The sequence below is a fragment of the Engystomops pustulosus genome, chromosome 2 (genome assembly GCF_040894005.1).
Source record: "Engystomops pustulosus chromosome 2, aEngPut4.maternal, whole genome shotgun sequence".
NCBI classification, from domain to species: domain Eukaryota; kingdom Metazoa; phylum Chordata; class Amphibia; order Anura; family Leptodactylidae; genus Engystomops; species Engystomops pustulosus.
The window spans coordinates 16,787,899-16,803,713 of NC_092412.1; the positions used below are offsets into that span (position 1 = coordinate 16,787,899).

The window sequence follows — 15,815 nt, forward strand, 5'->3', positions numbered from 1 at the left end:
CTATGAGGTAACAATAAGTTTCATTGGGGGAGATTCATCATATGCTGTAGCTACGCCGACGGCCATACGCCATCTATGTCCACATGGCATGGAAGTGGTGAAGTCACGAGAATAATCATAATTTCACGAAATGCTCTCGCCCCCCCCCCCTCTATAATAGCCCCTCCCTACAAGCCTCCCATTGTCCCTAGCTGTTCTACACGGTTTCCCATGGTTGCCAGAAAGCATGACAAAATGAGAGTAGTCTGGGGGGACAAGGTTAAACATCTGCTAGCAGCTAAACACCTGCAGATAGTTTATTAGAGTAAATTAGAGAATTGCTTATTTTTGCTTAGTGCAGAGTCGGGCAAAATTTTTAATACTTATAGTCATACTTTAAGGATAGGGACAATAAGAGGCACAATGCACATTATTTTTCCATGCAGAATCGGCATGATAAACCAGATCATTTACCCCATAGTGACCCAGACCAATAATTTACGTGATTTACTATGAGGTAACAATAAGTTTCATTGGGGGAGATTCATCATATGCTGTAGCTACGCCGGCGGCCATACGCCATCTATGTCCACATGGCATGGAAGTGGTGAAGTCACGAGAATAATCATAATTTCACGAAATGCTCTCGCCCCCCCCCTCTATAATAGCCCCTCCCTACAAGCCTCCCATTGTCCCTAGCTGTTCTACACGGTTTCCCATGGTTGCCAGAAAGCATGACAAAATGAGAGTAGTCTGGGGGGACGAGGTTAAACATCTGCTAGCAGCTAAACACCTGCAGATAGTTTATTAGAGTAAATTAGAGAATCGCTTATTTTTGCTTAGTGCGGAGTCGGGCAAAATTTTTAATACTTATAGTCATACTTTAAGGATAGGGACAATAAGAGGCACAATGCACATTATTTTTCCATGCAGAATCGGCATGATAAACCAGATCATTTACCCCATAGTGACCCAGACCAATAATTTACGTGATTTACTATGAGGTAACAATAAGTTTCATTGGGGGAGATTCATCATATGCTGGCGCTACGCCGGCGGCCATACGCCATCTATGTCCACATGGCATGGAAGTGGTGAAGTCACAAGAATAATCATAATTTCACGAAATTCTCTAGCCCCCCCTCCCCCCCCACCATGGACAGCAAATCTCCAAAAATAACTTCCAATATGGCCCTGGCTTCTTACTTTGATACTGGACAACGTATGGTTACTTTGTGGTGGTATTAGGTGGGTTACATATGACTGTTTTGCTGGCTATATGTTAAGGGTATTAGATGGGTTGAAACTATGATGACAAATTGCAGAACGTAGCCGTCTCTTTCTTCTTACTAGAATCTATATAATTTAATACAGCTCTAGTTTTCTGAAATGTATTAAAATCTAGCAAAATCTATTATATATATTGATTATATTAGTATTTCTGATACCCCAGTCATGTTTATTATTTGTAATATGTTAGTTACAGTATGTAGATGTATCTTCTATATTTGCTATCTCTGAGCAGGACTCCCCGCGGAGCATCTCTATGGGGAGCATGGGAGCATTTTCAGCTCATTTATTGCTCATATTTCGGCACACCTCTATAATTGCTGAGTCATCATCACTAACAAAGGCCTCTGTGTATTTGTATCATCTGAGAGACAATTAGACGGCACATGGTCCCGCTGCAGGATGACACTTATGAGCCTGGCCCCCGGGGGCCCCGCAGGTGTCTTTATGCTCTGAGAATAATATTTTGCTTACGCTTGGAATTCATGGAGTTAATGACTTAGTGAATAATTAGAGAATAAGACATGGTGAAAATTATGTATTATTTCTTCATTTGGCTTAAAGTCATGGTGAGTCCTAAGGGGCTGTTTCCAAATTCAATTTTCTGCAAGATTAAGTTATAGGGGGAGATTTAGCAGAAGTGTTTGAGGTCAAACTGTTCTAGTTGCCCATGGCAACCAATCAGAGCTCAGCTTTCATATTCCCACAGCTGTTTCTATGACAACAGTATATAGGCCTGCATAGCCAAATTGTAGATACAATACAAAACAATGGACAACCCAAGGCATATGTATGGGGGATGGCTGGTGATCAATTTTATCTAGTTTATGACCTTCTTTGCTGATGGTTATATATATTGTGTGTCAGGAGGTCAGTTATGCCCAAACTAAGTGGACTATGACTGGGGGGCCTGACACTTTGCACCTCCATCCACTTGTTGTGTGAAAACTATGTACTATAGGCCCAGTCATAAAAAATTATACCAAATAAAAGAGAAGTTGAGAATTTGATGCAGATTTCATTGGGAAATCGACACTGAAATCTTGGTTGGATCAACTTATCCCAAGTAGTGATTGGTGTCTTCAGAATTCCAACAAATTAAGTGAAAATAATTTGTGGAGATTGTGTTAATACTTAACCCTTTCAGGACCTGGCCCTTTTTTGTTTTTTCATTTTCGTTTTTCACTCCCCATGATCAAAAATCCATAACTTTTTTATTTTTCCATGTCCAGAGCTGTGTGACAACTTGTTTTCTGCGTAACAAATTACACTTCATAGGGATGGTATTTATTATTCCGTGTACTGGGAAGCGGGAAAACAAATTCCAAATGCAGTGAAATTGGTAAAAAAACGCATTTTTATACTTTGGTGTACAGAGCTGTGGGTGGTGTTGTTTTTTTGCGGATTTTTTTTTTTTTTTTTTATATAACAATTTTTATTGAAAATTTTTAACACTACAGGCAATATCATTGGTACAATTGTTCATTCATACAAAGGTAATGCTTGTTATACATGACAGAACAATTATGCGAGCTGCATCCCTCGTTGCTTAATGCAGAAGTTCTACATCATAGTATAATAGGTGGTAGTGGTGCTGTGTTTCAGACAATTCCTTCTTATTACGGCATTGTGGTCTTTTTTTTCTTTTTAGAAATAGTCCATGTGTGATTCTCTTCTGAACTTGTCTAGTGAGTCGGATAGGGAGCATAAATCTTTTAAATAAGCCTGTCTTAACCATAGTTGTGACTTTATTCGTCACTTAGTATAACATATACAACAACAATATCAAATAACAATGTTTAATCAAGAAACTCGACCTGTGAGATTTACAGTGACTATTATTAGTGCTTTATCAGTAGGTTAGTCATGGAAATAGGTGCTCTTTTCCCAGGGTTCCCACACCTTCCGGTATTTTTCTATTTTTAGTTCTTGATACGCTAGTGCTTTTTCATAAGTACAAATAGTGTTTATTTGTTTAATTACTTCCCCTATGTGGGGACATGTTGTTTCTTTCCAGTACCTTGTAATTACTAGTTTGGTAGACATTAGTATGCTAACTGCTAATGGATGTAGTTTAGCTGGGATTACCTCTAGATTGATAAGTAAGAGAGCGTTTTCTGGTGCCAAGTGAATCTGTGTCCCTAAAAGTTTCGTTATTATTTCAGAGGTACTATCCCATATGGGTCTGATCACTGGGCATTGCCATAAGGTGTGTAAGAGTGTTCCTTTATTTCCACAGTTCCTCCAGCACAGGGGTGAGGAAGTTGGGAATATTTTGTGGATTCTTGATGGGGTGAAGTACCAACGCATGTGTGATTTCGTAATAGCCTCTTTGTGGTTTGCGCATCTTAGATGCAAGTTAGCTAGTTGGTAAGCTTTCTTCCACTGTTCTTCAGTGAAGGTTGTCTTTAGATCCTGCTCCCACCTAATCATGTATGGGAGTTTTGTGAAGTTGTTTTTCCCCTTTATCATATTATATAAGTTTGAGATGCCTTTGTTCATAGGCCTACCTATTTTATATAAATCTAACAATTTTTTGTTAGCTTTGGGTGTTGGGGTTTTGGCCTGTTGCATAAAACTTCTAATTCGTAAGAAAGTATAGAAGTCCTGAGGGAGGAAGGTGTATTTCCTTTTTAATATCTCGAATGAGGATAAATCTTTCCCTGACATGATGTCCTGTATGGATTGTACTCCTTTGTATCTCCAATTGGTTACGTTTAGGTTTTTTATAACATACCCCATCAGTTCAATTGGAATAAGTTGTAGGGGTATATCCTCTCCAGGATTTGAGAGCTGCATAAATTTTTGCCAGGCAAGGTCTGAGGCTTGTATGGTGATAAGTTTTGGTTGTGGGGGATGAGCTTGCCACATGTAGGATAATAATCTAAATTTCAAGGGGTGGTTGTTTTGGTGTGTCCTCTCTATGTCGCACCAGGATTTCTCTGTGGAGTCCAACCACCAATACTGGGATTGGTCTATAATTGAGGCAAGATAGTAATCCTGTAAGTCAGGCATACCCAATCCTCCCACTGTTTTATTTTTAGAAAGTGTTCCAAAGGCTACACGTGGGCGCTTATTTTGCCATATGAACTTGTTGAGTTGCGCTCTAGTGGTGCTAAAAAATGTGTTTGGAATTGGTATTGGGAGAGTGCGGAAAAGATATAAGTATTTTGGCAATATTAGCATTTTATATGCTGCTATCCTGCCGAACCACGACAGCAGCGTTTTTGAGTAGGATGCTAGTTCATCGTCTATTGTTTTAATCATTGGAAGAAAATTGTGAGTATATAGCTTAGAGACCGGGTAGGTTAAATGAGTACCTAGGTATGTGATTTTAGTATCTTGCCAGTCTAATTTAAATAATTGCTTTAGGTGAATTAATTGTATTTTTGTGACATTCACTGGTAGGACTTGTGACTTTGCTTTATTAACCTTGTAATACGATAGGTTTCCAAACTGTCCCATTATTTGAAGGCTATTGTTTAGGGACTTTTCTATGTCTGTAAGTGTTAATATTATGTCATCCGCAAACAATGCAAGTTTATGCTCCGTGTCACCAATTGTGATTCCTTTTATGTCAGCGTTTGAACGGATGGCTACAGCTAACGGCTCAATCGATAGAATGAAAATTATAGGCGACAGGGGGCAACCTTGACGCGTTCCATTGGTAAGGGTAAACTCTTTTGATCTTACTCCATTTATAAAAACAGTAGCGGATGGATGGGAGTATAAGGCTTTGATTGCCAAGAGGATGTGACCTTCCAAGCCCATATTTTTTAGTACAGAAAAGGCATATTCCCAGTTAATTCTGTCGAACGCCTTTTCGGCGTCGACAGTTACGAATGTGGCAGTCGTTTTACTCAGTTCGCAGTGGTGCAATAGATTGATTATTCTCCTGGTGTTGTCATATGCCTGTCTATTAGGGGTGAATCCTGTTTGATCATTTGTTATTAGTTGTGGTAGTACACTTTTAAGCCTATTGGAGAGTATCTTGGCATATATTTTGACATCGTTATTTAATAACGAAATGGGGCGGAAGTTGGCTGGGTGATCAGGGGGTTTCCCTGGTTTAGGGAGAGTAATAATGATAGCATCCAACATTTCCTTCGGGAATTCCCCTTTGTTGGCTGCTAATGAAAAAACCTTAAGTAAAAAGGGAATTAGTGTTGTTGCAAATTTCTTGTAGAAGGATGTTGGTAAGCCATCAGGTCCTGGCGACTTGTTATGTGGGAGGGACTTGATTGTTTTAAGAATTTCTTCTCCTGATATAGGGGCATTTAATAGATGGAGTTGCTGGTCATTGACCTTTGGGAGAGATAATTTTTGTAAAAATTTTTGTATTATGTCTGGTGAAGGCTCTACATTTGTATTATCTCCAGCAAGATTGTATAGGTTGGAGTAATATGACATGAATGCATCTGCTATTCCTCTAGGAGTCATAATCTTTTCTCCCGAAGTGGGATGGTAAACGTATGGAATTTTAGCTTTTTGAGCTCTTTGTTTGAGTCGTCTAGCTAATAGCGCTCCTGCCTTATGATCTTGGGAGTAATGTTTGATATTTAGTTTTTGCAGTGCTCTCATATAGTTATGAAGTAATAGGTTCCTTAATTGTAGCCTTTTCTCATTTAGAGCTGCCGTTGTGTCTGTATTTATGTGCTGTTTGTTTTGCCTTTCTAGAAATTGAATATGTAGTCGTGTCGCTGCTATTTCCCTCTCTCTTTCTCTTCTCCTTTTGCTCTCTAGCTTTACCCATTCTTCTTTAACAAATAATTTATGAATATGCCATACTGAAAAGGGGTTTGCCTCCCCATTATCATTAATTGTCAAAAATTCCTTGATCTTATTTTCCATGTTCTGGAAATTGTTATCGTATTGCATTACTGACATGTCAGCTTTCCATATAAAGTCCCTGTGTATTGAGAACTCATCAGAGAAAGTTGCTTCAATCGGGGCATGGTCTGACCATTGTATTGTACCGATTGAGGTGGATTGGATTTTATCCAACATCTGTTTGTCTACTATTATTGAATCAATACGGGAGTAGGAATTATGGCGGGGGGAAAAATAAGTATAATCTCGCTCGGATACGTGTTGCACTCTCCATGCATCCCACAGGTCATTTTCCCACAACCAGGGGTTTAATGTGAATCTCCTATGTGTCGCCTTAGATGTTGTGTCCCAGTCTTGGTGCCCTATCGTATTGAAGTCCCCACATAGCAATAAAGCTCCTCTTTTGGCTTCCTTTACTTTTTTAAAAAGCTTCCTCAAGAACCCACCTTGTTTGCTGTTTGGGGCATAGAGGTTCACAATTGTATAATCTTCATTGTTTATTGAGCACACTATAATTATGTACCGGCTCTGAGGGTCGATTATTGTGCTTGATATATTTACTGCAAGTGAATTCCTAAAAGCTACTAATACTCCTTGTTTCTTTTTGTAGAAAGATGAGTGTATGATATGTGGAAAACTATGGTGGGATAATTTAGGTGGATTTTTGGAGCAAATGTGCGTCTCCTGGGCGCATATGATGTCACCTTTACTTTTCACTGCTTCTTTCCACAACATAGCCCTTTTGAACGGACTATTAAGTCCCTTCGTATTTAATGACACTATTTTAACCCCCATCGCTAGCAAAGTTGGGTTCTCCAGGTATGGCAAGATACATTTTAAATCTAGACAGGGCTATGCATTTTCTCCTACTGTATTTAGTTGAAAGCATATTTAATACTCTCAGGTCACAACGAACAAAGAAAGTTAACCAGCTATGAATATACATGAAAACTTTCAAATATAAAGGTAATACAAACGTAATGGTACTAAATCTGAATTGATTAGTACTTATCCGGGGTGTAATACAATTCTGTGGATGCGTGAGAGCATCGTCCACACTACGGCCGCCACTGCGATAAAAACATTCAGGAGGGATTAGGCTTACGTGAGTTGCGCCACTCCGGCTCCATTCTTTTCAGGTTTCTTGGGTTTGCTCTAACCACTTGGATTTCCCCTTTGGGGACTCCCCATGTGTCCAAGAACTCGAAGCCTTCTTCCAGGGTTTTGATGGTAATTATAGAATTCTGTTGTTTCAGGAGAAGCTTGGTGGGGAAACCCCAGCGATATGCAATTTCGTGTTTCCTTAATAGGGTGGTTATTGGGATAAAGTCTCTCCTGGCTTGTAGTGTTGCAGCTGACAAATCCACAAATAACTGAATTGCTTCATAGGGCGCAGGTAAGGCTTTTAACTTCCTCGATTGTGTCAGCAACTGCTCTTTCACGTGATAAAAAGAGAAGCGTGCTAGGACATCTCTTGGGATAGTCTCTGGCAGGTTGCTGGGCTTGGGGACCCTGTGTACCCGGTCAATGCATAACTCGTATTCCGCCAAGTCAGGTAAGATAGCCTTAGTCATCTGCTGCACATACGTTTTCAGGTGTATATTGGAAACCGTTTCCAAAATACCTCTTATCTTTAGGTTATTACGGCGGTCTCTATCCTCTGAGTCTATCAATTTGGCTTGTATTGCTGTTATAGTCTCATCCATTGCATTATGGGAATCCGCTAGCTCGTTGAACGAATTGGCGTACCCCGCCATTTTGTTTTCTACATGGGACACCCTGTCCCCTAAATCATCTATTTCAGCTTGCAGGGGTTTGATCAATGAAGACATATCCTTTTGTAAGGAGGATCTCAGTGCCTCCAGCATTGCCTTAAGCGTGTGCTCAGACACATTTTTTTCAGTGGCCTGAAATGAGGCAAAGCAATCTGCTTCTTGCTGCTGTTGTGCAGAAATAACCAGACGTTCTCCTACCTCTGTGCTAGAAGCGGTGTCTTGTCTTTTTGCTCTCTGCTTTTCAGGACTATTGGTTTCTGACCTTGCACCACCAGATCCGTTAGAGGTAGATGATTCTGATGCCTCGGGACTACTCTGCATCTGAAGCCTTATCGGCGGCATGCTGTATTCATCTTCTATATCTGCAGGGGACAAGCCATGTGGGGATTGTCGGGAGCCAGTACTCCATCTCCCTGGTATTTCAAATGTTGGTGGAGTATCCCTATTGTCAGTGGGGAGCCGCTGGTCTATACGGCCGCTCTTTTGTGGTGTTGCGGCCGCATGTTTAGTTTGCCCGCGAACTCCGGCGGCGGCGCCATCTTTATTCCGTCCGGGCTCTGCACAGAAAAAGTGCCGTATCGGCTTCTCCGCGCTGATTTTAGTGCCTTTTTTCTTCCCTTGCTGCCCCCCTGCTATTACCGGGAGTCTGCTAGGCATTTTTCCTCCTTTGTGCTGGTTCTGATTGCCTCTTTAGCGGTCCGTGCGGCGGAGCTCAACTCTCACGCGGCCATCCTGCTCTGCGGCCAAGCCACGCCCCCCTTTTTTTTTGCGGATTTTGATGACGTTTACAATGTTATCAATTTTAGGACTGTGATCACTTTTTATAGAATTAAATTTTTTTTTAAAAAAGTGCCGTTTTCGACTTTGGGCGCGATTTTCCGCTACAGGATGAATTGTAGTGAAAAGCCATTATCATATTTTGATATATCGGGCATTTTCAGACGCGGCGATATCTAATGTGTTTATGATTTTTACTGTTTATTTATATTTTAACAGTTCTAGGGAAAGGGGGGTGATTTGAGTTTTTAGGGTTTTTTATTATAATTTTTTTTAAAAACTTTTTTTATTTTTATTTTTACTATTTTCAGACTCCCTAGGGTACTTTAACCCTAGGGTGTCTGTACGATCCTATCATATACTGCCATACTACAGTATGGCAGTATATGGGGATTTTACTACTCATACATTACAATGTGCTGATAGCACATTGCAATGCATGGGTTAACCCGAAGTAGCCTCGGGTCTTTGTGAGACCCGAGGCTACCATGGCGACGGATCGCCGCTCCCCAATGACGTCACGGGGATCCTCGAAAAGATGGCGGCGCCCATGTGCCCAAGATCAGCGGAAAAACACCCGCGATCGGTGCTGGCACCGATCGCGAGTATTACCGGTAAGCCTTTGCTGCAATATGCAGCAAAGACTTACCGGCTATGGAGAGGGCTCAGCACGTGAGCCCTCTCCATGCACCCGCGGCCGACCCATGACATGCTATTACGTCACGGGTCGTGAACGGGTTAAATAGGACCTGTCATCCATATTAAAGGCACTAGGAGCTGCTTACTAAAATAAGTGCTACAACATATGCAGCAGTATTACACTGTTAGCGTTATCGGAAAACTCTGATAATGCCACGCTGTAGAATAGAAACGCTGGACCATGCTGTAAACGGTCGAGTGTATTCATGAGGTCCTTCTCCCCGGAACCACCGATCCTACTCCATAGGCCGGCGGTGACTGCTGAGTTCATGCGGCAGTCTCCGCCCCTTAATCCCGCCCCCTCATGCCACCATAAATCCTCAAAATTAAGAGGTTTGCCTGAACTCTACTGAGGACCATCTCTTCTGCTGTCCACCCACCACTGCCATATGGTTCACAACTGTGGTCTATACAACTTTGTAATAAAGATTTTTCTTAATACTTTATTGCTCTGTTGAAATGTACATAGGCAGTGACCAGACGTAATACAAATAAAAAGAAGATTTCTTGGTCCGATATTATTCTGGGGGTTTCATGACACATTTGATACTTTTACCTTTGCATATCGTACTATTGCTTTTTTGGTATTGGTAGTAGGTGTAATGTCTTTATATACTAAAGAATTTCCCCAAAAAAGGTGAAAGAAATAAACAAATAAGATTTCTTGTAAATAAAAGGGAAATCTTGGCTTCCAATGCCATTCCAGAAGTCTTCTGACTTTGGATGGAGCCAAAACAGTCTAGTCTACAGGCAGCTGCTGTTTCGGAGTGTTTGCTCCTCATTGGTGCAGAGCAGGAAACTCGTTAGGATAGACAGGAGGCAAAATGAGGCCAGGAGTAAATAATTGCGAAACAGCGGATGACTACAGATGGGATTGGTTTAATTTGATACCAAGTCATTTTGTGAAAAGGTGTTGACTTCATGAAGTCACCTTCTTTAGGGTGGCGTTAGATACAAAGTTTTCTTTTATCCATCCAAGATTATATATTTACATCAATCCCGAATAATTAGTGAGTACCGTATTTTTCTGGTGATAAGGTGCACCGGACTATAAGGCGCAGGGTCCGGGGGCATGGAGGAGGTCCGGGTGCGTGGCTTGAAAACCGAGCGGAGAGGTCGCAACCAGCGGCTCTCCACAGACCCGGCTATAGGTGAGCGGTCTCCTCAGGGAGATGGGGAAGGGGGTCCGTTCAGGTGGAGGAGGGCAGCGGACCCTACTTACATAGGTCCCCGCTACCGGAGATCTGCTGTCTCCGGTAGCGGGGACCTATGTAAGTAGGGTTCGCTGCCCTCCTACAGTCACTACCCTCCTCCATACATAGGGCGCACCGGACTATAAGGTGCACTTTGGATTTCTAAGGAAATCTTAGGTTTTTATGTGCGCCTTATAGTCCGGAAAATACGGTAATTTTGTAATTAAAACTTTTGGGTCTCCCCAAGGAGACACAGCTCTCTTCCTGGCCAAATTACTAACTCTCAAATAAGTTATATTTGTGAAGATCTCATGGAACTTCTCAAGTCCTCTCCAAATATAGAAGTTGTAGTTAATTTAGCTGAGGAAACTTTTTAAATACATTTTGTAAATTATGGATCAATTTTAATTTTAAAGCTTCTGTCCTTATCCCATAGACAACAGGATTAACAATGACTGAAGTAAGAAGTCCAGTGATGGAAAGTAGGACGTGAACTGTCAGTGATATAGTCCCACCATTCAGTCTGTATCTTAGAAAAACAAAGAGTGTTGCTGTCATAAAAATGGAAAAGGTGATGATATGGGTGATCAGGGTATGGATGGCCTTGAGGGATGTTGACTTGGTGGTCTTCAGACAAATCAATAATGTCCTAATGTAACAATACACAACAATTAATAGAGTGCTGACAATGACGAGCAACACTTCAACAAGACCGAAGAGGTTATTGACCGTAGTGTTACCACATGCCAGTCTGACCAGAGACATGTTCTCACAGAAGATATTATTGATATTGACTCCACAAAAGCTGAGGTTTGCTGTCATAGTCACGGGAACCACAACTAGTATAAAGGTAAGAGCCCATATGATATAGATGTACTGCACAGACTTGGTGTTGGTCATGATGGAAGAATATCTCAGAGGGTTCCCCACTGCTAAATAGCGATCGTAAGCCATGGTCGTAAAAGTTAATATTTCTACTGTAGAAAAGCTTTGTACACAGAAGGTCTGAGTGAGGCATTCTGGGAAAGATATGGCTGACAACCCTGATAGTAAACGTACAATGATCTGAGGGAAGATAACAGTGTTTCCAAAAACACCATTGAGTAGAAGATTAAAAATGAAGAAGTACATGGGTTCATGGAGACTCTTCTCAATCCAGATAATGTAGATAATCAGACAACACAACAATGTAGTTATAATGTAGAGAAATATGGCTACGGTAGAATAAGGAATCCGGTAGGTGTCCATCTCCAAGAGTCCTAGGAACACAAAGTAACTTCCGACTCTGGACACGTTCTCCATCTTAGAGGTTTCCCCATTTTGTAGTACTGTCATGACTGGAGATGCATCATGTTGACTATGCTACACTGTAAGTCATCTCTGTTTCACTACTATTCAGTACTGTATGTCAGGCTTCTCTTTATAAACCTTTTCACACAGGGATTTCAAGCTCAGAGGATTTCGTCTCTGGAGGTTCTACTTATTCATTTTCATTGAGTTTGCTACATGAAAAGAAAGAAAAATATTACATAATGGAAGATGGTCATATATAATTTATTATTGGTTATTATCTTTTTATTATTTTATGGTATTTTGCCTGGAATATAAAGTTGGTAATAATTATACAGATCTGTGGGCATTATACACATTGGGGCACATTTACTTACCCGGTCCATTCGCGTTCCAGCGGCGGCTTCTCTGAAGAGCGTTCAGGTCTTCCGGCGATTCATCAAGGTCCTGCGCCCGATGTCCACCAGGTGGCGCTGCTGCACCAATGTCCGCCGAGATGCCCGGGAGTTCATCGTCTTCATCGTGGTGCATGTGAGTATGGCCCGTGCGACCATTTTTTTTTTTTCAGAATCCGTCGGTTACCGTTCGGCCACGCCCCCCGATTTCCGTCGCGTGCATGCCAGCGCCGATGTGCCACAATCCGATCGCGTGCGCCAAAATCCCGGGGCAATTCCGGGAAAATCGTGCAAATCGGAAATATTCGGGTAACACGTCGGGAAAACGCGAATCGGGCCCTTAGTAAATGACCCCCATTGTCAATAGTATGGGGAACTTCCCTTTAATTGGTGGTTTCAGGTTTTCATTGAGCATTTTATTAGGATATTATAGCATTCTTCATCACAGAAACCGGACAATCCCTTTAAGAAATCTATTCAATATAGTATGATAACAATTCAGAACCCAGCCTTTGAATAACCCATGGCCAACCTAAGCCATAAACAGACGATAATCTCTGGCCCAATTAGTGATTGGACACATCTGTAATATAACTCACAGTTGGTGCAAAAGGTAACCAAAAGGTTCGGCACTTGGAAGAAGCCACCAGGATAAATAAAACGTAGTTTCTCTTTCTTTCCGTCTCAGGAACATAAACGCTTTAGTGCATCCATTCAACGCGTTTCGAAGCAGCTCATGATCATGACTAAGACGTGCTGCGTCGAAATGCGTTGATCGTATGCACTTAGCTTTTGCATTGCATGGATCCTATGGTGTGGATGTGGTAGCGTGCACCGAGGCCGAGACCAGGGAAGCTGGGATTGTCTCCTTTTGGGGGAGCTGGACTTTTCACCCTCGGGTGTTCTTCTCATGTAGCTCACAGTTGGTGGTACACACTTTATGGTTACCCTTTGAAGGGTTGCAGTTGCAGGGTACTGTTACCAGCCAACTGTTTTACATTATTTGATGTACTCTTTCTCTTAAGTCAACTACAAACTGGTGAGTGTCCTTTACCTGGTACCTTGCACTATGTCTTGTGCTCATAGATTTATCCAATTTAGCAGAACTGTTCTAGTTATGTCATGGCAATCAATCAGATCTCAGCCTTCATTATCCACTACTGTTTATAAAATTAAAGCTGAACTCTGATTGGTTTCCATGGGCAACTAGAACAGTGTTACCGTAGACACTTCTACTAAATCTCCCTCATAGTAGTTTTGTGTAATGTCCATATTATAAATGGCACATAATGGGGCAGATTTACTTACCCGGTCCATTTGTGATCCAGCGGCGCGTTCTCTGCAGTGGATTCGGGTCCGGCCGGGATCTACTAAGGTAGTTCCTCCGACGTCCACCAGGTGGCGCTGCTGTGCTGAACTTCCCCGAGGCCCGCCGGATTGCACTGAAGTACACCGGCCTATTCCTAGTGAAGGTAAGCGCGAGTCCCGCGACACTTTTTTTTTTAACTGCGGCGGTTTTTCCGAATCCGTCAGGTTTTTGTTCGGCCACGCCCCCCCCCCCCATTTCCGTCACGTGCATGCCAGCGCCGATGTGCCACAATTCGATCGCGTGCGCCAAAATCCCAGGGCAAAACAGGGAAAATCGGCACAAATCGGAAATAATCGGATAACACGTCGGGGAAAACACGAATTGGGCCCTTAGTAATTGACCCCCAAAAGGTCTGCATCCTATTAAAGATTTGGCCCTGATTTGGTTCCTATGAGCTTACTTGTACAGGCTCCACTACTGAGTCCTGGCTGTATCGGGTGAAGAGGTCATAGATATTTAGTGCCCATTAATCCAGTCGATCAAAATCTTTGGTGGCCCTTTTGAGTACATCTTAGTTGTAGTGGTTCTTTGTCTTTGTCCTCGATATCGACTATCAAGAATGAAGTGTTTACCGATGACCCAAATGTATGGATGGTCACAGGACACAAGGGAGCCTCAGTGGACTTCGGTGGCCAGAATGGATCTTGTAAGTGACAACATTTCCAACACCTCACAATTGCACGTCAGTCAGTATGTAATGCGTATTAGGCATAGTCCCACATTGGGACCAAATAGGGGTTATCCCTGCCTAAATAGAGTGCTCTAGAATGGTAATAGATCTAAAAGATTTCTTATACAGCTTCCTTTAAGCTTCAAGCCCCATTCAGTAATGTAATTGAGCTCCACAGTCATCTTACTATATCTGTTATGTCCCTTTTATGTTGCCACATACTAATTATGTCCATCATTGACCCCACTACAAAGTAATAATGCTCTTCATTGTCACCCATGACGGCAAACATGGGCATTAGAAAATGCCCCTTTTATGCAGTCAAAAACAACCACAATGCCAAATAGCAACCATTACAGTAAAGGACCCATCTTTGTGGTAATTATCCCCGGTTTTGTGTCTTCAATTTTTTTTAGCTTCGCTAATTTTATAGTACAGGACACAAAGGGGGTTGCTATTACTGTTTTGAGGCAAATACATCTTAAAGGTTAAAGGGGTATTCTCGTCTGGTCACTCACATTCAGTTTTATTCACATTTATAATTTCTCATAAATGTAATGATATGGTCCCTTAGAAACGAGATGGCTTCCTTGGATACGGCCACCTCTGCTGGAGGGATTGCACAAAGAAACAAAAGGTTATTGTATATAAAATGTCCGGGAGTTACTACATGTTGCACAGCCGTCCTGTGGTAATGATTGCTGAATCCTGGTGGTCCGGCAACGCTCAATAGCGCAAGTCTGGCCACTGCTGCCAGAGGGTGACGTGGTCGTATCCGAGGAAGCCATCTGGTTTCTAAGGGACAACATGACTACATTTATGAGAAATTATCTTCACACAGGAACATTTTTTTTATTAACATCCAATTGAAGAAATGTTTACATATGGCAAATGAATTTAATTAAATGTAAATGCCCAGATGGGAATACCCCTTTAAGGGAAATTATAGTTGAAAATTTGGATCCCCAGACTTTACCCCGTTTTGCCACATTAATACCAGCTCTGACTTGGATTAGTAAGGAAACCCTCCTCCGGCACACTGCAGAAGGCTTTTGGTCTTATGTGTGTAACGGTGCAATAAGTCTGTGCTGTATGTTGAAGAACTTGTCTACATTTTTTTTCATTCTTGCATCCGTAATGTCACGGGTGATCCTGCGACCCATATCGCGGGTCGAGGCCTCACCCGTGGGTCTATTCCCGCACATCTTACCTGTACCGGCTTATGCTATGTCTTCATCGGCGGTGCTCCTAGGGCGCATACGCTGGCTTCAAAAGATTTAAAGGCCCAGTGCAGCACTCATTGGCGCTAGCCATTTTCAGGAAATCTATTTAAGCCTGCCTCTTCCTGCAGTATTCCCTTGCTCCTGTGTGTTCCTGCATTCTTACTCCTGTGTTCCTGTGTTCCCGTTCCCATCTGCCTGGACCTCCCATTGCTGACCCCGGATTGGACTTGACCTTGCATCTCTGCCACCTGCCCTGACCCTGTGCCTGAACCTGACCACAAGACTGTCTCCTGCTAAGGTACCTCAACCTCAGCTGCCACCGAGG

The 15,815-nt window shown here is 42.1% G+C and overlaps 1 protein-coding gene across 1 annotated transcript; it reads right to left on the reverse strand.

Annotated features, from left to right (window-relative positions):
• Positions 1-10,894: 10,894 nt before the first annotated feature.
• LOC140116987 (olfactory receptor 52E8-like) lies at positions 10,895-11,845 on the reverse strand. The gene has a single exon (XM_072133415.1). The coding sequence runs from the start codon at positions 11,843-11,845 to the stop codon at positions 10,895-10,897; it is 951 nt and encodes a 316-aa protein (XP_071989516.1).
• Between the last annotated feature and the right edge of the window lie 3,970 nt (positions 11,846-15,815).